This window comes from Ictidomys tridecemlineatus, chromosome 12 (genome assembly GCF_052094955.1).
Source record: "Ictidomys tridecemlineatus isolate mIctTri1 chromosome 12, mIctTri1.hap1, whole genome shotgun sequence".
NCBI lineage: Eukaryota > Metazoa > Chordata > Mammalia > Rodentia > Sciuridae > Ictidomys > Ictidomys tridecemlineatus.
The window spans coordinates 96,539,154-96,564,364 of record NC_135488.1 but is presented as its reverse complement, the minus strand read 5'-3'; the positions used below and the strand labels follow the sequence as shown (position 1 = coordinate 96,564,364).

Here is a 25,211-nt window from a genome sequence, read left to right as displayed (position 1 = left end):
TTAATTGTAATATTGTCTTTCTAGTGGAGCTATTTGGAAATTTCCATTTCCCCTTTCCTTTTCTAAGAGTGATCTAGAGCTAAAATGCCTAAATTTGAAACCCTACCAAGATACTAGCTTTGTGACTTTGGACAACTTACCAAATGTAAAAATTGTTTCTACCACACAGGATTGTTGTGAGTATTAAATTGATAAGTACATGTAAAGGATCTAGAATAAGTACTTTGTCATGTGGAGTACTCAATAAATGTTAGTTGTTGTTATTAGTACTATAACATCACAGGAACTAGGGAGAACATTAGATGCTTAAGTGCTGATATTATTTTTGTTTGTTTTGTTTTAAAGGGGACAATTCATCTCTTTCGAAAACCGCAAAGATCTTTTTTTGGCAAGTTATTACAGGAATTTAGACTTGTAGCAGCTGACCGAAGGGTAAGTTATTTCTTAACCCCAACTTTACTGTAAAACAACATTACAACATCTAAAAATGGTAATTTTTAAGGCAAATAGAAATCACTTTTGACCCCACCATATTGTTCTCATTTTTCCATGTTGGATAATAAGTATTTTTTTAATTACAGTTTTTTAAATATTTTATTAGTTGTCAATGGATCTTTACTTTATTTGTTTACATGTGGTGTTGAGAATCAAACCCAGTGCCTCATATATGCTAGGCAAGCACTCTACCACTAAGCTACATACCCAGCCTGAGTTACATTAAAGCATTTTAAACAAATTTTGTTTACATTAAAGCATTTTAAATAAATTTTGTTTTCTTTTATGGATTCCTTTTGTCTTTAATATTTTTTAAAAATTGAATGTAGTCTAAAGCCAAGTTTTCTCATTCATAACAGGAAAATTAACGAGGCAAGAAACTGTGTCATGCTTTGAGACTATAAATAAAAAGATAATTTCTCTCTTACTTGATCATATGCAGATCTTCTGTTTTTCACTCTTCTCAATATTAAATTATAAGCTCTTTGAGGGCAGTGACTGTGTCTATTTTGCTCACCTTTTTATAGATACACAGAACAAGCACTCAATAAATGTTAATGAGCTTTAAAGCCGGTTTTCATGGAACACAGTAATAAAGAGTACCAGGGATAGTGCCCTTGAATTGTGAACTAGACTAGAAGCTTCGTTTTTTGTTATTTATCATTATATCTCCTATTCCTAAAAATTTGAAATATAGTCAGAACTCAATAAATCTAGCATTTGGAAATATTATCAGCCCCTGAATGTTAGATTTAAAGAGCCAATGATAGAGGATTCATTTGTTTGATAGATACATATTTCATTTAGCATGATCTCAGAACAGATGGATATAGCACTGTAATATTGATAGAAAGCAGCTATATTATATAAGTAAAGAGACATTCTTTAACCATGCATTTTTTTAAAAAAATTTTTTTGTAGTTGTAGATGGATAGAATGCCTTTATTTTATTTGTATATGATGCTAAGGATCGAACCCAGGGCCTCGCACATACTAGGCAAGCGCTCTGCCATTAAGCTACAGCCCCAGTCCTAACCATGCTCTTTTTTGAAGTACAATTAGCCATAGAACAGGTAATAGGAACAAAACCAAAAAATAATATTTCCCCCTTATATTCAGATTTAGTTGTCTGAGGTCAACTGTAAAAATATTAAATGGAAAATTCCAGAAATAAATAATCCATAAGTTTTCAATTGTGTGCCATTCTGAGTAGCATAGCAGAATCTTACACTCTCCTACTTTGTCCCTTGTGGGACATGAGTCATGGCTTTGTCCAGTTTATACTACCTCTTAGTCACTTATTAGCTGCCTTGGTTATCAGATCAACTGTCACAATATTGCTATCATAATGCTTGTGTTGAAATAATGCTAAAGTACAAGAACAGTGATGCTGGCAATTTGGATATGCCAAAGTATAGTACTTTCTTTAAATGGAAGTTGCTAATTCTCATCTTTTTTTTTTTAATATTTTTTTAGTTGTTGATGGACCTTATTTTTTATTTATTTGTATGTGGTGCTAAGAATTGAACCCAGTGCCTCACGCATGCTAGGCAAGTGTGCTACTGCTGAGCCATGACCTCAGCCCTAATTCTCATCTTTTTTTTTTTTTTTTAAAGAGAGAGTGAGAGAGGAGAGAGAGAGAGAGAATTTTTAATATTTATTTTTAAGTTCTCGGCGGACACAACATCTTTGTTGGTATGTGGTGCTGAGGATTGAACCCGGGCCGCACGCATGCCAGGCGAGCTCGCTACTGCTTGAGCCACATCCCTAGCCCCCCTAATTCTCATCTTAATAAAGAAAAATTATGTGCTGAGGCTGCTAAGATACACAGTACAATAAGATATTTTCACACTCAACATAATTTTTAGTATGGTATATTATGAAAATTGTTCATTTTAATATTATTGTTATTTTTATATTCTGCTTAATTTTTAAGTAAACTTTTAGGTATATACATATAGAACAAAACATAGTGTATAGTTTATCCAGGGTTCTGTCCACAGTTTCAGTCATCTACTGGGACCTGGGAACAGATAATAAGGGGACTATTACATAGGAACACTTGAACTGTACATATATTCTCTATACAAATTTAAATCTTAAGAAATACCTTGGTTCATCTCTTCACTGCTCATAAATGTTGGTTCACATTTTAAGATCCATCTCAGTTCCTTACCACCTACCACTCTCTTTTGGTGGTACTAGGGATTGACCCCAAGGCCTGCACATGCTAAACAAGTACTCTACCACTGAGCTACATATTCAATCCTTTGTATTTTATTTTATTTTATTTTATTTTGTTCATTTTTTTCAGACACATGGACTTAAACTTTTGTTTCTTCTCTCTCAACCTCCCAAGTATCTGGAATTACAGACATGTGCCACCACATCCTGCTTCAGTTCCTTACTTCTTCATCATGAATAATCAGTCTCGCCCTTGGTCACTCCCAGGAGTCCACTGCTCTGGTCATGTAGAAACCTTATCACTCATAAGAACTATATCCTATTGTCTCAATTTCAAGAATTTCACCCAGGGCTGGGGATGTGGCTCAAGCGGTAGCGCGCTCGCCTGGCATGCGTGCCGCCCGGGTTCGATCCTCAGCACCACATACCAACAAAGATGTTGTGTCCGCCGAGAACTAAAAAATAAATATTAAAAAAAAAAAATTCTCTCTCTCTCTCTCTCTCTCTCTCTCTCTCTCTCTCTCTCTCCCCTCTCTCAAAAAAAAAAAAAAAAAAAAAGAATTTCACCCAGCAGTCACCAGCACCTATCTTTCCAGTTTATTCTTATTACCCAAACTTCAGTCATTCTGCGATTTTACTATGACCTTCAATTTTGTGACTTCACCAAATCGTCACTGTTTTTCACCTCCCTTATCCTCATTCAATTCCTTCACCTCCCTTATCCTCATTCAATTCCTTATCCAGGATTCTGTGCTCCATCATTATCATATTCTGTGCCCTTAACTGCTTTGTGCCCCCATTCTATCATATTTCCTAGAAAATTCTAATGTGTACCTACATCTAAACTACTGAATCTAACCTGAGAGAAATGAAACTCTGCTTACTTGTGTCACTGTGAATTCATGATCAAATGATGATGCTTATGCTAAAATTCCTTAGTTCATTCAGTTTCCCACTTTCCAAGGTGACTATTTCATACCATTTCTTTCCTTTCTAATCTGAAACTTTCAAAACCACCGTTATCTTCCTTTTGCCTGTTTATCTTGTGTTTTTTTAAATATATTTTTAGTTGTTGATGGATCTTTATTTTATTCACTTATTTATATGTGGTGCTGAGAATTGAACCCAGTCCCTCACAAACGAGAGGCAAGCGCTATACTATTGAGCCCCCTTGCTTCTTTTTTTTTAACTAAAGGAAAAGAAGTGATCTAGCTTGAGTGACAAACAATAAACAAATATATTAAGGTCAGATAGTGATAAGTACTAGGAAGAAAAAAAGTGCTTGGTTTACACCTGTAAACCAAGCCACTCAGGAGGTTGAGCAGAAAGAACATAAGTTCAAGGCCAGTCTGGGTGACTTAGAGAGACCCTGTTTCAAAAAAATAATAGTAAGGGCTGGAGTTGTGGCTCAGTGGTAAAGCACTTGCCTAGCATGTGTAAGGCCCTGGATTCGATTCTCAGTACTGCATATAAATAAATGAATAAAATAAAGGTTCATCAACATATAAAAATAATGCTACTAACAAAATGGGTTGGGGATGGAACTCAGTGTTAGAGTGCTAGCATGTGCAAAGACCTGGGTTCATAAAGTAGGATAAGAAGATAGTAATAGAAGATATGGAAAGGTTTATCTTCCAGATAGAGTGGTCAGAAAAGACCCTTTTGGTAAACTGACATGTGGACAGAAATCTGAATAAGGCAAAGGCAATAAGCATGCAGATACCTGGAAGAGAAAATAGGAACTGCAATGCAAATATCCTGGGGCAGAAGAGGCTTGGATAAGGATAGCTAGAGCAGAGTGAGTGAGAGGGAGTCTGGAATGGCATCAAGTATGTATTTTTTTTTTTTTTTTTTTTTACTGATCCATTCTTAGTTCCTAGAATAGTGTGTGGCACAAAATAGATAATGAGGCCTGAGGCTGTAGCTCAGTGGCAGAGTGTTTGCCTGGCACGTGTGAGGCGCTGGGTTCGATCCTCAGCACCACATAAAAATAAACGAATAAATAAAGGCATGCTGTTTATCTTTAAAGAAAAGATAATGAGATATTTGTTGGGTGGATAAATAGTTTGATCCAGCAACAGAGTACAGAGTGTTATTTTTCAATGTACATTCTTTTTTAACTTTTTTTTCCCCAAGACTGGGAATTGAGCTCAGGGGCATTCTACAACTAAACTACACCCCCAGCCCTTTAATTTTTTATTCAAGACAGGGTCATGCTGAGTTGTTGAGTGCCTTGCTGTGTTGGTAAGGCTGGCCTAAAACTTATTATCCTTTTCCCTTAAGTCTCCCAAGTGTCTGGAATTACAGGCATGTACCATCATGTCCAGCTTTAGTGTACATTATCCTCTTTTTCTGATTGTTCTTGAATCCCTACCTTGACTAGACTCCAGGTCTGATCATTTCATTAAAGTCTTTACTAGCTTTAGAGTCTTTTGCCTCATATCATTTCTTAAAATGCAAACATCCTTACCTCATCTGCATCCCTGCTTCTGTTCTTGGCTGTAGAAGTTACAGAATGGTGTCTACCAAAAATTCTTGCTGGGCCCGGTGTGGTATTGCATGCCTGAAATTCCAGCTGCTCTGGAGGCTGAGCCAGGAAGATTGTAAGTTCAAAGCCAGCCTCAGCAAAAGTGAGGTGGTAAGCAACTCTGTGAGACCCTGAGACAAAATAGGGCTGGGGATGTGGCTCAGTAGTCAAGTGCCCCTGAGTTCAATCCCTGGTACCCCGCCTCCCCCCCCAAAAAATTCATGCTTGTTTTTTTTTAAATTTTGTGTGTGTGTGTGTGTGTGTGCACGTGCACTTAGAATGAAACCCAGGGCCCTGCACATGCTAAGTACATGCTAAGCACATGATCTACCACTAAGCTGTACCCATAGTCATATACCTACACAGGTAATTGTTGTTATCATCTTTGATGATTCAGTAGTGTGTTCATCATAATAACTCTTTGGAAGATTTACTTCTGGATTTAAATTTCTAGTTCTGCTTTCCCATATCCCTTAATTTTGGAAAATTCTCTTGTATTGTATCTTTTCTAGAGATTTGTGGACTACCAGCTTTGTGCTATTTCTTCATTCAGCCTCATAATTTCTCTGTCAGTCATCTCCTCACCTCAGAGGGATTGTTCTTTTCTAAACCTATACTTTTCCATCTGAGTTCTAAGACCATCCTGTCCCACAACATATTTGACCTTTACAGCTAAATCTCTTTAATTTCAATACCTCCAAACAAAGAGGGCTTTCTTTTAATTTCTTTGCCCTCTACTTGGAAATAAGGATTGGTTTCCCTTCTTTGTATGAAGTATGGTAGGACAAAAGTTGAAAACACTTTACTTGATCTCTTCTTTCTTTACTTTTGGAATACAGTCCTCCTTCCCCTGAGTCGCCTTTTCAGGGCATAGTTCAGGGCCTCCCTGTTGTGTGAACTTCTGAACCATTGTAATTTTTCCTTTTTGCAGTCCTGTTTCATGTGAGTTATTTGGGAAATTATCAAGCATTGCCTTTTTTAAAAATTACTTCCCATTTTGCTATAATTTCCAAAGTATATAAAAGTTTCCAGATTAGTATAAGGAACGCCATTATTCCCTTTTTTTAAGATTTACCAATCGTTTACATTGCCCCTTTTGCTTTATCATTGTCTGTATTTATAGATTTATAGAGAGAAAAATGATATACATATACATGCATAGTTTTCTCAACTATTTGAGAGTTTCTGTGCCAGAATACATTTTCTCTTAAAAAATTCCCCTTTAGGAATTATTCCTTTAGATTTGTATATGATAATAATATAACAACTTTGTTGATGATAATTTTGGTGTAGAAAATGTAACATGAACTTTTTGAAGGAAGTTATGCTTGTTCTTTTGAATATCAGAGTATGAATTACAGCAACATGAACAGACCCAGTGAAATTATTACCACTGTACAAATCAAAGATTTTCCTTTCCACAGTCCTGGAAGATACTACTCTTTGGTGCAATTAACTTGATATGTACTGGCTTCCTGCTTATGTGGTGCAGTTCTACTAATAGTATAGGTATGTCATCGTCATTATTTTTACGAAGTTAGTTTAATTTTTATTTTTCTGGTTTTAAATAAAGGTGTATTTTCCTTTACATAGAATATGTTCTTCTGAAATGTATATAACTCAATGATTTAAATGAAAGAATACATTTTTCCTTTGTTTTTTTAAAAATTTATTTTTTAATTTTAGGTGGACATGATATCTTTATTTTTATGTGGTGATGAGGATCAAACCTAGTGCCTCATGCATGCTAGGTGGGCACTCTACCACTGAGCCTCAACCCAAGCCCAGTCCCTTTTTTTTTTTTTTAATGTCTTTAAAAACAGACCTATGAACCATAAAGTTTTGTTGACATATTATGAAATTATCTGTTTGTTTTTTATGATACCAGGGATTGAATCCAGGAGCACTTAACCACTGAGTCACATCCCCAATTCTTTTTATTTTTCATTTTGAGACAGGGTCTTGCTAAATTGCTTAGGCTGGTTTTGAACTGCAATCCTCCTGCCTTAGCCTCCCAGTTTGCTGGGATTACAGGCGTGCCCAACCATCCCCTGCTAGGACATTATCATTTTAAATGAGCTGTTGGTTTTAAAAAACACCATTCAATCTGGACATTTGTGAAACAGAGTTCTTTTTAGGATAATATATTAAAACCTTACATAATTTATAAGTAAGATTTTGAGGTTTGTTGACATTTCCTTAAAAATGAAATTCTGTAATTTTTTCTTGTGTCTTGATCTCTGATGTTTTGATGCATCACTATTTTCTTCAGGGTATTTAAAAGTTACATTTAAAATAGTACTGAAATGACAAAAGCAGGCAGAAAAATGGTGACGTGACTGAGTATTTGGTGATTGATTTTTTCAGTGTAGAAATCTGGTTCTAAAATGAGCTTTTGTGCTCACCAACCTTGGTTACATGTATTAATCAGATTTACTATGTAATTTCCTATTGGAAATATATATATATGGGTTGCTAGTGACTCCAGGCTTTTTTTTTTTTTTTCGTAGTAGATAATCACTGATAAACAATTTTGGTGACTTTCTGTATTTTCTTAAGCATTAATTAAATAACATGTTAATTGGGTTTTTTGTTGTTTTGCAGCTTTAACTGCCTATACTTACCTGACTATTTTTGATCTTTTTAGGTAAGTTTTTTAAAACATCTCCTTAATGTTTTATAGCCAAAAATTGCTTCACTGAATATATAAAGAAGTTTTCTTTGCTTAAAGGAAATTAATTTAATAAATAAGTAAAATTATCAATGTAGATCATATGTACAAATTAATATTAAAGAATTATAACAGGGGCTGGGAATGTGGCTCAGGCGGTAGCACGCTCGTCTGGCATGCGTGCGGCCCGGGTTCGATCCTCAGCACCACATACCAACAAAGATGTTGTGTCCGCCGAGAACTAAAAAATAAATATTAAAAATTCTCTCTCTCTCTCTCTCTCACTCTCTCTCTCTCTCTCTCTCCTCTCTCACTCTCTCTTAAAAAAAAAAAGGAATTATAACAGAAGAAAATATTTCATTGACTTACTAATTGAAAAGATAAATATCCAGGCATAAACATAAACTTACACATTCTATGTGAAGAAAACTTTAAAATGATTCTGCTTTCAAAAAAAAAAAGACCTGAAAAAATAAATCATATTCTTATAAAAATTCTCCCTAAATTAATTAAACCAGTCAAGCATATTCAAGTGATTATTGTAGTCCCACCTTGTTTATGGATTCTCTTTCTGCAGTTTCAGTTATCCATGACAACTGTAGTCCAGAAATATTAAATGGAAAATTCCAGAAATAAAAATTCATAAGTTTTAAATTGCTTATCTTTCTAGGTAGTATGTTGAAATCTGGCACCATCCCATTATATCCAACCCATGATATGAATCATCCCTTTCTCCAGTGTGTCCATATCTCAGCAACTTAGCAGTTGAGTCATTTAGGAGTTGTCTCAGTTATCAGATCAACTATCTATTGCAGTATGCCAGTGCTGTGTTCAAGTAATACTTACATAGTAGCATAACCCTGTGTTACAATGCCTTTGTCATTCACCTCACTTCATCTCATGATATAGGCATTGTATCATCTCACATCATCATTACAAGAAACAGAAGGGGACAATACAGTAAGATATTTGCCACATTCACATAAATCTTATTATAGTACATTATTATGATTCTATTTTATTATTATATCACTTACTAGACTTAATTTATAAATTAAACTTTTAAAAATAGGTTTTTATTAGTTGTTGATGGACCTTTATTTTATTTCCTTATTTATATATGGTGCTGAGAATTGAACCCAGTGCTTCACACATGCTACACAGCAAGCACTCTACCACTGAGCCTCAACCCCAGACCCTATAAATTAAACTTTATTATAGGTTTGTACCTATAGAAAAATCAGAGTATATGCAGTACAGGGTTCAATGCTATTCACAGTTTGGGGCATGCACTAGGCATCAGATCAACTATCTATTGCAGTATGCCAGTGCTGTGTTCAAGTAATACTTACATAGTAGCCTGACCCTGTGTTACAATGCCTTTGTCCCCTCCCCCCACCTTTTGAAATTCTAGGTAGCAAATATTACCACAAACAGAGAACAACCTGAGAAAATGTTTCTCGGAAAAAAAACTAATGTTGCTGATATACTTAAAGGGCTTACCAGTTTAGTAGAATAAAGAAAACAAAACATTTAAACACAGAGTTCACAAAAGCAAAGAACTATAACTGGCTCTTATGAAAAGTTGCTCACTATATGGTGTACTATACTCATTGATTTATATTTTTATAAATATTCATGGGAAGGGTAAACAAGAAACTGATACTTACTAGGAGGAAGACTTAGTTGCAGAGGCACAAGTTTAGAATCTAAATAGCCAGGCATGGTGGCGCATACTTCTAATTCTAGCAATTTAGCAAGATTGTATGTCAGAAAAATAATTTTTTTTTTAGTAAGTTGCCTTTTTAAATTTTTTTTTTTACTTGTAGATGGACACAATGGCTTTGTTTATTTATTTTTATGTGGTGCTGAGGATCGAACCCATTGCCTCACACATGCAAGGCAAGTGCTCTACCACTGAACTACAGCCCCAGCCCCCTTATGTCAAAAATTCTTAAAAACTCTGGGAATGTAGCTCAGAGGTAGAAACACTCCTGGGTTCAATGCCCAGTACCACTAAATAAATAAATAAAGCAAGCAAGCTGGGCATGGTGGCACATGCCTGTGATCGTAGTGGCTCGGGAGGCTGAGGCAGGAGGATTCCTGAGTTTAAAGCCAGCCTCAGTAACTTAATGAGGTCCTAAGAAACTCAGTGAGATCCTGTCTCTAAATAAAATCTGAAAATGGGCTAGGATGTGGCTCAGTAGTTAATACCCCTAAGTTGAATCTTCAGTACAGAGATAATAAAAATAATAAAGTATATAGAAAAGACTTGGGATGTAATCCAGCAGTAGAGTACTCTGTTAAATTCTCAGTACCACAAAAAAATATATATTATATATATATGGGGGCAGTACTGGGTGTTAAACACAGGGGCACTTGACCACTGAGCCACATCCCCAGGCTTTTTTTTTTTTTTTTTTCTTTTGAGACAGGGTCTCTCTTAAGTTGCTTAGGCTTTGCTAAGTTGCTGAAGCTGGCCTTGAACTTGCAATCCTCCTGCCTCAGCCTCTTAAATTGCAGGGATTACAGGCATGTGCCAGTGCATCCAGTGAGTTTTTTTTTTCTTTAGCAGTCTGTAATCTGCCATGTAATTCAATTATCAATATATAGTGTTTGAGACAAAAAGAGGTGTGATTTAGGTTTATTTAGATCTTCACTAGTCTCAGACACACACACACAAAAAAATGAATTTCTGATTTTAGAGTATTAAATGTAAATAAAAGTTATTGTTTTACATAGGAATATAGACATTTTAATGGAGCACATTAATACCATGATGATGTTATTAAACTATAGAGATTATTGAGAATTGATGTATACATATAAGTAAAATTAAACATTGAATGATTTATCAATGAATAGGTATTGATTTAGTAGATATTTATAGTAATGGGAAATAAAGTAGATCAGTATTGCTATATTTCATCTAATCTTAGATCTGAACAATTATGACACATAATTATGAGACATAATTATTTTATATATCCTTAAGAAAAAGAAAAAGGCTTCCAGTTCAACTGGGTGAGTTACCATAAATTCTAAGACATATCCTGATTTCAGGATTATTACAATTTTTAAATTGTTTCTTAAAATTACTAAATTATAGGAAAGGTGTCAGAGATTTTCATTCACTTTTTAAAGGTAAAATTTTCAAAAATCAATATTCAGAAACACACATGAATTTTTTAGGTTTCTATTATTGAGGATTTTCATCTGCATTTACCAATAGCACAAAAACCATCTATCCATTCAAAATTAAACATTTTCATTATAACTTCAGTGTAAATACCAAATTCTTATACTTAATTGAATTTAAAATGAAGTTAGCCTACTATAAAAACTTTGATGATGAATGTGAAGTACCCTCGGGGAGTTAGCCAGGACCCTTTTAGTTGTAAGCATCAGATTCCCACTGAAGCTATCTCAGGAGTGTTAGGGGCATTTCATGGAATCTGAGGACAGAAATTTTGCTGGGCTCAGGGAACAGAGCTCTGGATAATCTAACTTGTCCTCTCCATCTTTCATCTCTGGTTCTCTTTGCTGGACTCCCTTGAACTACTTTTTTCCTGTAGATCTTATTTCCCTGCTCCAAAATTCAGGAATAGAAATGTAAATGTTAGCTTGGCATGCAAGACTGTAATCCCAGCAGCTCAGAGGCTGAGGCAGAAGTATGGTGAGTTCAAAGCCAGTCTCAGCAAAAAACAAGGCGCTAAGCAACTCAGAGACCCTGTCTCTAAATAAAATACAAAATTGGGTTGGGGATGTGGCTCAGTGGTCGAGTGCCCCTGAGTTCAATCCAAAGTACCCCCAAAAAAATAAAGAAAGAAAGAAATACAAATTTTGCTCCCAATTTTTACATTTGCATTTCAATTGTACAAGAAGCAGCCATATTAAGCCTAGAATGCTGCATTTCCAATTTCAGAGTTTTCTAGAGCAGGATTTTAATCCAACCTAGGTCTTTTGGAAGAGTCAGCTGTGGCCTGGGAGCAGGGTCATGTAAGAACATACAAGTTCCCATTGTATGAGTCGGAAAAGAAATGAGAGACAGTTGATAACAGAGAAGTAAGGAATCATTATATTCCTTACAGAGATAGTCTGTTGACTATCTGCTTAATGAAACCTTTTATGATTTCCATATGAGGATTATAAAATACTTAGACATAGATGCTTTCAAGATCCATTTGATAGAAGTGTTATTATGTCTTTATATTAATCAGGTAACTAAACCTGCTTAATTAGATATACAACAGATATTGGTGACCTGAATTTCACATTGCAGAAAGTAGTTTTGTAGTGAATTTCCACTATACTTAAAAAAATAAATATAATTTCATTCCATCTAGATGTTATTCATATTTACTTTAAATTTTGATAAAAATTAAACAGAACTTATCAATGTTAAAATGTATATGCCACAATGAAATATATTGTCGTTATTATTTTTGTATCTTTTTAAAATTGTTCTTGGCTTTGGAAACCATTTAGGGCAAATAACATTGTGTAAAGAAAACATGGGTTTAAGTTCTATTTAACTTAACAGTGAATTGGAAGTTTATTCAGTTTTTTCACATGTTAAAACTCATCATTTAGGTATACCATGTACTAGGATTATAAATTATTAGATTATAGCAATTGTCATTACATTATAAATTATTAGAATAATTTATTATTAATTTAATCTATGCCAGAATTGATCACTTTCAGCAGCTTAGGAAAAAATTCATTTCTGTGTGTTCTCCTCCAGGGTTCTAATGCTAAATTTTGTCTTTTTATTTAGTTTAATAACATGTTTAATAAGTTACTGGGTAATGGTGAGGAAACCTAGTCCTGTCTATTCATTTGGGTAAGTTCAAATTATTCTATTTTCTGCTATAAAATAATAATGTACTAAAGAGCAAGCTCTTGTGTTTATGGAAAATAAATGCTACCTATTTACTGATATGGTGACCAAATAGTGAAAGTAGATAGAAAAGTGTCCTCTAAGAGGATTCTAGGAAAGAAACATGAATATTTAAAATATAGATCTTATTAAAATAAAATTTTCACATTTAGATCTTTATATTTTATAAAAATATTAACATAAAATGATCACATTAAGTTTTCTAATAATTTGAGAATCTCTTATTTTAGAGAAAGTATGAAGGGAAAAATGTATGAAGGATTTTAATGTAAATGTAACTTCTAGACATTTAAGTAAATGTGATATATATTAATATGCATTGGTGAAGATGGATTTTTATTTTATCAATCACATACTTGGAGTATTATCTGTATTTAATGATGCCCTAAAATCTAGTTCTCCAGCCTTAAAACTCCCTGGAGTTGGTAGTTCTGACAGTTTCATATGGATGTCTAATTGGTGTCTTAAACTCAGCATAGAGCTGGGTGCAGTTGGGCATACCTGTATTCCCAGCAACTCGGGAGGCTGAGGCAATAGGATCGCAAGCAAGTTCAAACCCAGCCTCAGCATCTTAGTGAGCCCCTAAGCAAATCAGCAAATCCCTGTTTCTAATAAAATATAAAAAGGGCTAAAGATGTGGCTCAGTAGTTAAGCACCCCTGGGTTGAATCCCTGGTATCAAAAAATTAAAAAAAAGAAAGAAAGAAAGAAACTTAGGATAGAATTCTCAGTTTCTTCCCAAAACATTCCTCTATAGTTTTCTCCATCTCAGTAAATGCCACCAGCACTCATTTTCTCAAACAAAAACTTTAAGATTTTTTTCTTTCTTATTACCCACATCTGTCCCTCAGCAGGTTATGTCAAGATAACCCACAAACATACCCAGAATTTACTCTCATAACCACTTCTGTGTCCACTGCTATCATCCCAGACCAAGCTACCTTCCTTTCGTGCCTTAACTAATGTCTGGCATCCTAACTGGTTCCCCATGCTTCTGAGCTTGCCTCAATAATATTTCATTCTCCATATAGCAATTAGAAGGTTTAAATCATACTCTCACTCTCCTATTTAGAAATATCTAATTCTTTTCCATCATACACAGAATTATATCTTTTTTTTTTAATTTTTTGAGTTCTCAGCAGACATAACATCTTTGTACGTGGTGCTGAGGATCGAACCCGGGCCGCACACATGCCAGGCGAGCACGCTACCGCTTGAGCCACATCCCCAACCCAGAATTATATCTTGATTCTTTTCCCTAATTTACAAAAACCTTACATGAGCTGGCTTCTGCCTACTTCTTTTCAACTTACCATTCTGAAGTCCTGCATACCACACTGACTTACTTTGTGTTATTTGAACACAAGTAACTCATTCTTTTGTTAGACCTTGGTACAAGCTGTGGCAAGATGCTCTTTACCTGATCTTTGTAAGACTGGCTCCATCTTTTTTTTTTTTTCCTTTGGTACTAATGGGGATGCTGTACCTTAGCAGCCCAGTGGTGCTCTACCACTGAGCTACATCCCCAGCCCTTTTTTTAAAAAATTATTTATTTTTTTGTTCTAATTTGTTATACCTGACAGCAGAATGCATTTCAATTCATTGTATACAAATGGTTGTACACATTTTCATTTTCTCTGGTTCTACACAAAGTAAGAGTCATATCATTCGTGTCTTTTTACATCTACCTAGGGTCTTGATGTCCATGTCATTCCACCAACTTTCCTTCCCCTTCCTCTCCTTTGCCCTATCCAAAATTCCTCCATTTAGCCCATGCTCTCCCCAACCCCCCATTATAGATCAGCATCCACTTAGCAGAGAAAACATTCGGTGCTTGTTTTTTGGGGGATTGGCTTACTTTACTTAGCATGATATTCTTCAGCTCCATGCTTTACCTGCAAATGCCATGATTTTATTCTCTTTTAATGCAGAGTAATATTCCAGTGTGTGTGTGTGTGTGTGTGTGTGTGTGTGTGTATGTGTGTGTGTGTGTATTACAGTTTCCTTATCCATTCATCTATTGAGGGGTATCTAGGTTGCTTCCACAATTTAGCTATTTTAAATTGTGCTGCTATAAACATTGATGTGGATGCATCACTGTTATGCTGTTTTTAAGTTCTTTGGGTGTAAATTGAGGAGTGGGATAGCTGGGTCAAATGGTGGTTCCATTCCAAATTTTCTGTGGAAACTCCATACTGCTTTCCAGATTGGTTACACCAGTTTGCAGTCCCACAAGCAATGTAAGAGTGTGCCTTTTCCCCCACATCCTTGCCAACACTTATTGTTGCTTACATTCTTTTTTTTTAATTGATTTTATTTTTTTTAAATACATGACAGTGGAATGCATTATTCTTATTACACATATAGAGCACAGTTTTTCATATCTTTGTATATAAAGTTTGTTCACGCCAATTCATGTCTTTATACATGTACTTTTTTTCCATTACAATTCTTATTACACATATATACCACAATATTTCATATCTCTGTATATAAACTAGGTTGACACCCTTATATTCTTAATAACTGTCATTCTGACTGGAGTGAGATGAAATCTTAGAGTAGTTTTGATTTGCACTTCTGTAATTGCTGGAGATGTTGAGCATTTTTTCATATATTTGTTGATTGATTATATATCTTCTGAGAAGTGTCTGTTCAATTCCTTAGCCCATTTATTGATTGGGTTATTTGGTTTTTTGGTGTTAAGTTTTTTGATTTCTTTATGAATCTTGGAGATTTGTGCTCCATCTGATGTGCATGTGATAAAAATTTACTCCTATTCTGTAGGCTTTCTATTCACGTTACTGATTGTTTCTTTTGCTGAGAAGAAGCTTTTCAGTTTGAATCCATCCCAAGCCCTTTTTCATTTTGATTTTGATACAGGATTGAATTTGTGATCCTCCTACCTCAGCTTCTTGAGTTGCTGAGATTACAGGGATGCGCCAAAGCACAGAGAACTGTCTCCATCTTATAATTCAGATCACAAATTATCATAAGTGATTGGATGACACAATCTCAAATAGCCACCTAGTTAGCCTTGTGTCACTCAGACTACTATAATTCCCAGTACAGAATTTATCAAATAAATTATTTGTTTTTCTTTCTCCTTCTTTAAATTATAAGTTTCATAGAAATAGGGACCCTATCTTGTTTCCTCATATCCTTGTGCACTTTGATGAATTTAAAAATATATATATAATTGTAAAGCTTCTATCTAAATCATTATATAAAATATTGCAAGTTCTCCCAAATTCTCTGGAAATCAGACCCTGTCAAAATTATGCAAATTTTTTCTTTTTTTAACATATTTTATTTGTTCTTTTTAGTTGTACATGACAGTAGAATGTATTTTGACATATCACACATACATGGATTATAACTCCTTATTCTTGTGGTTGTACATGATGTGGAGTTACCCTGAATATATTATGAACATAGGAAAGTTATGTCCAATTCATTCTGCTGTCATTCTCATTCCCATCCCCACTCACTTTCCCCCATTCCACAACCCCCAATCTGGTGAACCTCCACTCTCACCCCCATTGTGAGTCAGCATTCTCATATCAGAGAGAATATTTGGCCTTTGATTTTTTGGGATTGGCTTATTACACTTAACATGATGGCCTCCAATTTCATCCATTTACTAGAAAATGCCATAATTTCATTCGTATGCCAAAAGTATACAATTTTCTGATTTTTGTCATTACAGATTAATTTTGCATATTGCTAAATATCATATAGATGGCATCTCACATACTAGTAGTTCATTCTTATTCATTGCTCTAACATTTCATTGTATTACTGTATGACAGGTTAACTATTGAAAGGCATTAGGGTGATTTTCAGCTTTCAGCTATTATAAATAAAATTACAAACAAACATACTTGGACATTTCTTTTGGTAAACCTGTGTACTCGTTTTATGTTGAGTATGTATCTTTCAAATTAGTCAAGATTGCATATGTTCATTATTAAAAGATAATTTTCCAGAATAGTTTCACCAATTTTCACTCCCATTGGCTGTGTTTTAAGTGTTTCACTAACAGTTGTCATTTTGTTTAAGGCCACTTTGGCATGTGCAATGGTATTGCATTGTGGTTTTAAATTGTTTCCTGATGATAGAGTGTGTTTTAATATGTCTATTAATCATTTAGATTTCTTCTTCTGTGAAATGTTAGCTAAAGTCTTTTAACTGTTTTGCCTTTTTCTTATTGAACTATAAGAGTCAATCTACTTTATATATAAATATCTTCTTTTTCATAATAGTTTCTTATCATAAATGTAATTTTTTAAATCTCAATGATGAGTTCAATTTGTCAGTTTTTTTCTTTTCTTTGTGGTTAGTACATTTCATGTACCTGTTCAGAAATCCTGACCTTCCTCAAGGTCAAAGATACTCTGCTCTGCTATCAGGTAGAGAAGTCTTATTGTTGTTTTCAGAATTTTTTTTTTTTTAGTTATCAGTACGCCTTCATTTTATTTACTAATATGCAGTGCTGAGAATCAAACCCAGTGCTTCGGGCTGGGGATGTGGCTCAAGCGGTAGCGCGCTCGTCTGGCATGCGTGCGGCCCGGGTTCGATCCTCAGCACCACGTACCAACAAAGATGTTGTGTCCGCCGAGAACTAAAAACAAATAAATATTAAAAAATTCTCTCTCTCTCTCTCCTCTCTCTCCTCTCTCACTCTCTCTTAAAAAAAAAAAAAAAAAAAAAAAAAAACCCAGTGCTTCACACATTGCTAGGCAAGCATTCTGCCACTAAGCCACAACCCTAGCCAGAGAAGTCTTATTGTTTGACCTGTCATATTTAAGCTTATAGTCTAACTGGAGTTGATTTTTGAGTATGCTATGAGGCAGGGGTCAAGGCATGTTTGTTTTTATATAGATATTCAATTGATGCATCACTATTTAATAAAAGAAAACACCTTTACTCTACTTCTGTGTGCTTCTTTTTATAAATCAGTTGACTGTATATGTATGGGTCTATTTCTGGATTCTCTTTCCCACACTATGTTAATTCTATAACTTTAAAGTAGGTCTTGATATGTGGCAGTATACATCATGCAATTTTGTTCTTCAAGATTGTGTCTCTCTTGATATTAAAATGGTGATGTCACCTTTGAGAACATGGAAAGAATCCAATGAGACACATTTAGTTTGAAGGATATGCATTTTAACATCAGCTTATCAATCTTTGCACATAACATTGTTGCATTTACTTATTTTTGTATTTTTTTATAACCTACTTTTTTCACTTTTACCTGACCATGTCAATAAACACACTTCTGGGTTTTGTTTTGTTTTGTTTTGTTTTGTTTTTTCTTCAGGCACTGGACATTGAACCTAGGGGAGCCTTATCACTGAGCTACATCCCAAGCCCTTTTCATTCTTTATTTTGAGACAGGGTCTCACCAAGATGCTGAGGGTCTCACTCAGTTGCTGAGGCTGGCCTCGAACTTGGGTTTCTCCTGCCTCAGCTTCATGAGTCACTGTGATTACAGGCATGTGCCACTGTGCCATGCCCTTTTTATTTTTTAAGATTTTTTTAAAAGATGGATGCAATAGGTGGCTGGGGTGTGTCTCAGCGATAAAGCACTGGCCTCCCACGTATGAGGCACTGAGTTAGATCCCCAGGACCATGTAAAAGCAAATCAACAAAATAAAGATGCTACGTCCATGTACAACTAAAAAATATTTTTTTAAAAATGGATGCGATAACTTTATTTATTTATTTTTTTATGTGGTGCTGAGGATTGAACCCAGTGCCTCACGTGTGCAAGGCAAGCACTCTAATGCTGAGCTATAACCCCAGTCCCAAGCTCTGTTATGTTTTTAATAATGTATACTGTTATATTGTTGATTCCGACATTTTCCCCTTACAGACAGCAACATAATGAAGATCCTTAATTATATTATTCTTTTATGAACCTCCATGATTATTTCCTTAAGAAATCTTAAGCATTTACTTACCACAATTATTGGGAATGATTAATCTTTGTGTTGTGGAAGAATTAAGATGAATAAATTAAGATGAATAAAATTAAGATGACCTCCAATTTATAGTCCAGGGATATTATTAATGATATTTATAGTGGATTATAATTATGTATAAAAATGAGAGATACTTAAAATCATGAACTCTGAAAGCAGAGTGCCTGAGTTTGAAAATCTTATTATTCCACTTGCTAAGCATATAACTTTGAACAGTTACTTTCCCTTTTAAGTTCCAAGCTCCTATATTTTCAGGAAAAGAAGAAGGGGGTAGAGTAATTCTCATAATTACTTATAAGTTTAGGTGAAGAAATAGGTTAGACACTGAAAAAGTCTAACATAAGATAGGTCAATTGAGTGTTGGCTATTATTATAATAATGGTTATTTCTAGAAAAATAAAGGCTATAAGTGGGTCCTGATAATATATGTTGTATTTTAAATTTTTATATGTAATTTTCATTGTTTGTTATCCTTCTGTTCTAACATTGTCTGACTAATAAGAGGATGCACATATGTATATTAATGAGTATATAAATTAGTATAAATGTGTTCTACATAAACTGGTTTGTGAGTTGAAAATTTTAATTTTCTGATTTCAGGTTTGAAAGATTAGAAGTCCTTGCTGTATTTGCCTCCACAGTCTTGGCACAGTTGGGAGCCCTCTTTATTTTAAAAGAAAGGTACATTTGTATAATATGTTACTTTTTTTCCTGGTACTGAGGATTGAACCCAGGGGCACTCTACCACCAAACTGTACTCCTAGTTTTTTATTTTTAAGACAGGGTCTCACAAAGTTGTTGAGGCTGACCTTGAACTTGCAATCCTCCTGCTTCAGCCTCCTGAAGCATGTACCACTGGGCTGGCTGTATGTTATTCTAAATCCTACGTATGTCACCTTTGAGAACATGAAAGAATCCATTGAGACACATTTAGTTTGAAGGATATGCAAATTAAGACAAGAAGTGCTAGAAGTGCTTAATACTACAATTTCTTCTTCTTTGAAACTTTTTTCCATTGTTTTTCACTTAGTTTCTGTATTTCTTTATTGTTACTAAATTCAGTCATGGCGAGAATTAATAAAAGAAAGAGATTCAGTCAAACATTTCTTTTTTGAGGGGAAGGGATACTTGGGATTGAGCTCAGGGGCACTTGACCACTGAGCCACATCCCCAGCCCTATTTTTTTTTTTTTTTTTTTTTTTTTTTTTTTTTTTAGAGATAGGGTCAGTTGCTTAATTTCTTGCTTTTGCTGAGGGTGGCTTTGAATTCACATTCTTTCTGCCTCAGTCTTCCAAGCAACACCATGCTCAGCTAGTCAAACATTTCCTTCTTTATTTTTCTTTTCTTTTTTTTTTTTAATGTGGTGCTGGGACGAAACTCAGTGTCTCATGCATGCTAGGCAAGCATTCTACCACTGAACCACAACCCCACCTTAGTCAAACATTTCTTGATGTTTATTACAAACCTATTGAATCAGGATTGGTAGAGAAAAATTGATATTACATATTAAGGATAATTTGTGAGTCTCTGTGCTACAACACTGCTCACAATAGTTGATGATAATGTTAAAAGATTGTGAAGCTGGGCACAGTGGTGCACACCTGTAATCCCCAGTCACTTGGGAGGCTGAGGCAGGAGGATTGCAAGTTCAAAGCCAGCCTCAGTAATTTAGCAAGACAAACATGATTCAAAATTTTAAAAAATGTTTTTAAAAAAGGGTTGGAGATGTGGTTAAATGCCCCTAGGTACTATTACTATTACTGTTACTACTACTACTACTAATAATAATAAAAGATTCTGTGAACTTTCAGGTGTACTACTTATATATTCAATATAGCTTTTTAGTTCTATAATTTATAGGACTTATTTAATAAATTTTCTTTCTTTTAGTGCAGAACGCTTTTTGGAGCAGCCCGAGATCCACACGTGAGACTTCATTGTTTACATAATATATATAATCTACTATTAAGTTTCATTACAATGATGTATTATTCAATAACAGTTACATTATCTAGTATCAGTAGTTTAGAGTGTGACAATATACATTTTCACAGGCATTTCAGAAACAAAATCCCACGACTCTTACTTTTCACCCTCGACCTGTTCTTCCCAAGCCCTAGATGTTTTAATACTGCAGGAAGGTGTGTCTGTTTGGTTTCAATTCCTTTATTATTTACAGATTCAAGTCAGCACACTAAGCCGGTTCTCTCTAGTCTTCTGTAAGTTCAAATATGACCACCTAAATATTGTACTTAATCACCTATATAGTTGCCAACTGTATGGGCCTTACTTATTCTGATCAATTAATTCAAATGTTTGATTTGTCCATTGATTGTAAACCAAATACCATTAGTATTTATATAAATTATAATACTTATATAAATATTAATTATATTTTAAAAATATATTGTTGGGCCAGGCATGGTAGCATATGCCTGTAATTCCAGCAGCTTGGGAGGCTGAGGCAGAAGGATTGAGAGTTCAAAGCCAGCCTCAGTAACAGTGAGGTGCTAAGCAACTCAGTGAAACCCTGTCTCCAAATAAAATACAAAATAGGGCTGGTGATGGTGGCTCAGTGGTCGAGTGCCTCTGAATTCAATCCCCAGTACCAAAAATATTTTAAAAAGATATTGTTATTTCTGATTCATTTTATGTCCTAGGTAAGATAGTAAACAGGACATGGATTATGTAGACATATTCAGATTTTGGCTCCTGAAATACCAAACCACTGAAGCAGACTATTCTTATCTTGCCTTCTCTTAGTCTTTCTACACTCTGAAATTGTAAATTAATATTTCCAAGAAAAATGAAGGTGAATATGTTACTGTTGTTCTTTTTAGGGGAAGATTATTAGTTGGTACTTTTGTGGCTCTTTCTTTCAACCTGTTCACCATGCTTTCTATTCGGAATAAACCATTTGCTTATGTCTCTGAAGGTATGTTTTTTATTTACTATTAATTTTAAAAATCCAAATAATTTCTCATTAAAACAGGTCTTTTCTTTGTTTCATTAACTCTTAAATCAACAAGAAAGTATATTCTGAAGAGAAGGGAGAATTACCTCAAAGGTTCTCAAGTCTTCTTCAAGCAGACAATCATCAAATAAAATCTTGGGCTGGGGTTGTGAATCAGTGGTAGAGCACTCACCTCACATGTGTGAGGCACTGGGTTTGATTCTCAGCACCGCATATAAATAAATGAATAAAATAAAGGTCCGTCAACAACTAAAAAAAAATTTTAAAAAAACACAAAACCTCAGTAACTTAAGCTTTAAAATAAAGTATTATTTAAAAATAGAACTGATGTATGTATTAAATGTTATGTGATGAAAAATTACATTTACCAAATACTATGAGATTTTAGATGTGTAATCTACCTAAGAAAAATCTATTGTATGCCTTTTTAGGAAGCATTATACGTAGAATAGTTGGTTTGCTAATTGGAAACAATTGTATTTTATAAACAAATAAATTCTAAGAATTTTCCTTTGACATATATTTCAAAGTAGCACAGAATTATTTCTTTTGAAATATTCTTTTATTTTGAGTTTTTACAAGTTCAGATTGGTTTTTCACTTTAGTAGTGCTAATTATTGGCAATTTTCAAAATTTTGCAAGTTTTGAAATTCTACTAACCTGTAGTGTTAAACACTAAGTGATGTAGTGAGGTCAAAACAAAAGCAGATATGTGGGTCTGGAGGTATAGCTCAGTGGTAGAGCACTTGTCTAACATGCACAAAATCCAGGATTCCATGCCCAGCACAAGGGGGAAAAAAAGTGCTTTGGCATACACCTGTATGCTAGGGTCTCAGGAGGCTGAGACAGGAGGATCACAAGTTCCAGGCCAGCCTCAGCAACTTTTTGAGGCCCTATGCAACTTAGTGAGACCCTGTCTCAAAATAAGAAGGACTGGGGACCAAAAAAAAAAAAAAAAAACCCACACTTTGAAGCATACAGAAGTAGATATAGACAAGAGTTTTTTTAGGTCTTTCTAACTTAAACAATGGGACAATCAAGAAAAGAAAGCAGCAAGGGTTGTGGCTGTGGTAGAGAACTTGCCTAGCATGTGTGAGGCATTGAGTTTGATTCTGAGTACCACATATAAATAAACTAAGCCCATTGGCAACTAAAAAAAATAATAATAAAAAAATAAAGTTTTCTGAAAATGCCCATTCACGTTTAAACAGCCTCGTGTTATGAAACTGTATTGTACACAATTTCATATTCAGAGATAACATCTGTTAACATTTCTATTTTATTCCTTTCACTTTTTCTCTTTGTACACATACAATTATTTTGCATACTTAGAATTGTACTCATTTGCAATTTTATGCCTGACATTTTTATTAAAATTATATCTTAATATTGCTTAACTATGTCAGAACAGTATGTCTTCAGAATCTCATTAAATACTCTTTAAACAAGTGATTTTTGAGTACTTGCATAGTATTCTGTCTCCTAATTTTCATTTTATAAATAATTCTGTAATCACCTTTCTATATCATATTCCTGGACTGCATTTCTATTTTTTCCTTTAAGATAAATTCCCAAAGAAGTTGAACTAGATTAAAAATAAAAATTTTTTTAACAGTTCTGGAAATTGAACTCAGGGCCTTGTGCATGCCTCGCAAGCACTCTATCACTAAGCTACACCCCTAGTTCATAATTTTTTTAAAAGGCTTTGATACATATAACCAAATTTACTTCTAAAAAGGTTATCTACATTTTATTTTCACTAGGTGGAAATGCAGTTTCCCATAAATTTGGGGAGTAGGATTTTCTTTTGTAATTTTATGCAGTCACTGTTGAACTTACTTTTAAAAGGATAAAAAGTATTTCTAGAAGCAGTTTATTCTTCTATATAGATAACAAGTATTTTCTTCTTAAAGCTGCTAGTACAAGTTGGCTTCAAGAGCATGTTGCAGATCTTAGTCGAAGGTAAGATGGCATCAAGTTACATGATATCCATAATTTTTTAAATATTCACAAGAAATGCATCTATCAGGGCTGGGGTTGTGGCTCAGTGGTAGAGTGCTTGCCTAGCATGTGTGAGGCACTAGGTTCCATCCTCAGCACGTCATAAATGTAAAATAAAGATATTGTGTCCACCTAAAACTAAAATAAATATATATATATATATATATATATATATATTTAAAAAAAGAAATACATCTATCATGGGGACTTAACATTATTTATTGCTGAGATTAGAGCATGAATCTCACATATTTGATTCTTATTCTCCCTTTTTTTTTTTAAAGAGAGTGAGAGAGAGAGAGGGAAAGAGAGAATTTTTTAACGTTTATTCTCCAGTTCTCGGCAGACACAACATCTTTCTTTGTATGTGGTACTGAGGATCGAACCTGGACCGCACGCATGCCAGGCGAGCGCGCTACCACTTGAGCCACATCCCCAGTCCTCTCCCTTTTCTTTTTATTTGATTATATAGAAGTTTTGTTTCCAAATCCTTTGTTTTTTCTTTACAAGGTATATTATTTGAACTAAAATATAAGTTATCAATCTGGGTACGGCGGTGTATGCCTATAATCCCAGGGACTAAGGAGGGTGAGGCCAGAGGATCACAAGTTTGAGGCCAGCCTTAGCAACTTAGCAGAACCCTCAGCAACCTTGTAAGACTGTGTCTCAATAAAATAAAAAGGACTGGAGATGTAATGTAGTTCAGTGCTGAAGCACCCCAGTACTCTCCCTGAAAAATATCATAAAATACAAGTTATTTTTGGCAAGGTTTTCATCAGTATTATATGAATTTTGCTAATGAATACTCTGTTTTTTCATAGCTTGTGTGGAATTATTCCGGGACTTAGCAGTATCTTCCTTCCCCGAATGAATCCATTTGTTTTGATTGATCTTGCTGGAGCATTTGCTCTTTGTATTACATACATGCTAATTGAAATTAAGTAAGTATTTTTTTTTTATTGCCATCAAGTGTTTAGATTCCTAGGGCCTGGCATTTAAGAGCATCTGCAGGATGGATTGGAGTCAGGTTTCTAACATTTTTGCTAATGACCTATGTAACTATGGTCAAGTCTTGTCATCAAGTGTCTTCATCTAAAAAATTAAGGGAATTGGGCTCGATAAGTATTTCTCACAACAATCTATAATGCAGACTGGAAAACGATTTAAATTCCCCACTGCTGACCTGATGAGTGAACAGAAGAGGACAGTAAGAGAGATCTAAGCTACAGCTGCTATTGCTGAGAGAGGGAGAAGAGGAAGTAGGTGTGAAGCAATTTTTTTTAAAGCCTTTTAGGAAATAGATATTATGGCTCTTTTAACATTTTGACATAATCCTTTGATTCTCTTGCCCTTTAAATAATGGTGTTTATTAGAATCTTTCCTGAATTGTATTATTCTTGCTTTTATGCTCTCCTAAAGCTGATCTACAATTACTTGTTTTTTTTTATTACCTCCAAGGATTTCAAG

The 25,211-nt window shown here is 34.5% G+C and overlaps 1 protein-coding gene across 7 annotated transcripts in view; it reads left to right on the top strand.

Moving 5' to 3' along the window:
• Positions 1–25,211, top strand: part of Slc30a6 (solute carrier family 30 member 6) — a 44,930-nt gene that overhangs the window by 5,922 nt on the left and 13,797 nt on the right. For 2 of the 7 annotated variants that reach the window (XM_013357387.4, XM_005322467.5), the window contains exons 2-10: positions 346–432; positions 6,631–6,715; positions 7,811–7,853; positions 12,658–12,723; positions 19,370–19,450; positions 20,660–20,695; positions 21,610–21,704; positions 23,657–23,705; positions 24,566–24,685. In XM_013357387.4, the coding sequence (XP_013212841.1) occupies positions 346–432; positions 6,631–6,715; positions 7,811–7,853; positions 12,658–12,723; positions 19,370–19,450; positions 20,660–20,695; positions 21,610–21,704; positions 23,657–23,705; positions 24,566–24,685 (662 nt within the window). Of the gene's footprint in view, positions 1–345; positions 433–6,630; positions 6,716–7,810; positions 7,854–12,657; positions 12,724–19,369; positions 19,451–20,659; positions 20,696–21,609; positions 21,705–23,656; positions 23,706–24,565; positions 24,686–25,211 lie in introns of those variants that run through there. The other 5 variants (XM_040271555.2, XM_040271556.2, XM_078029428.1 and 2 more) reach the window with 5 other exon arrangements.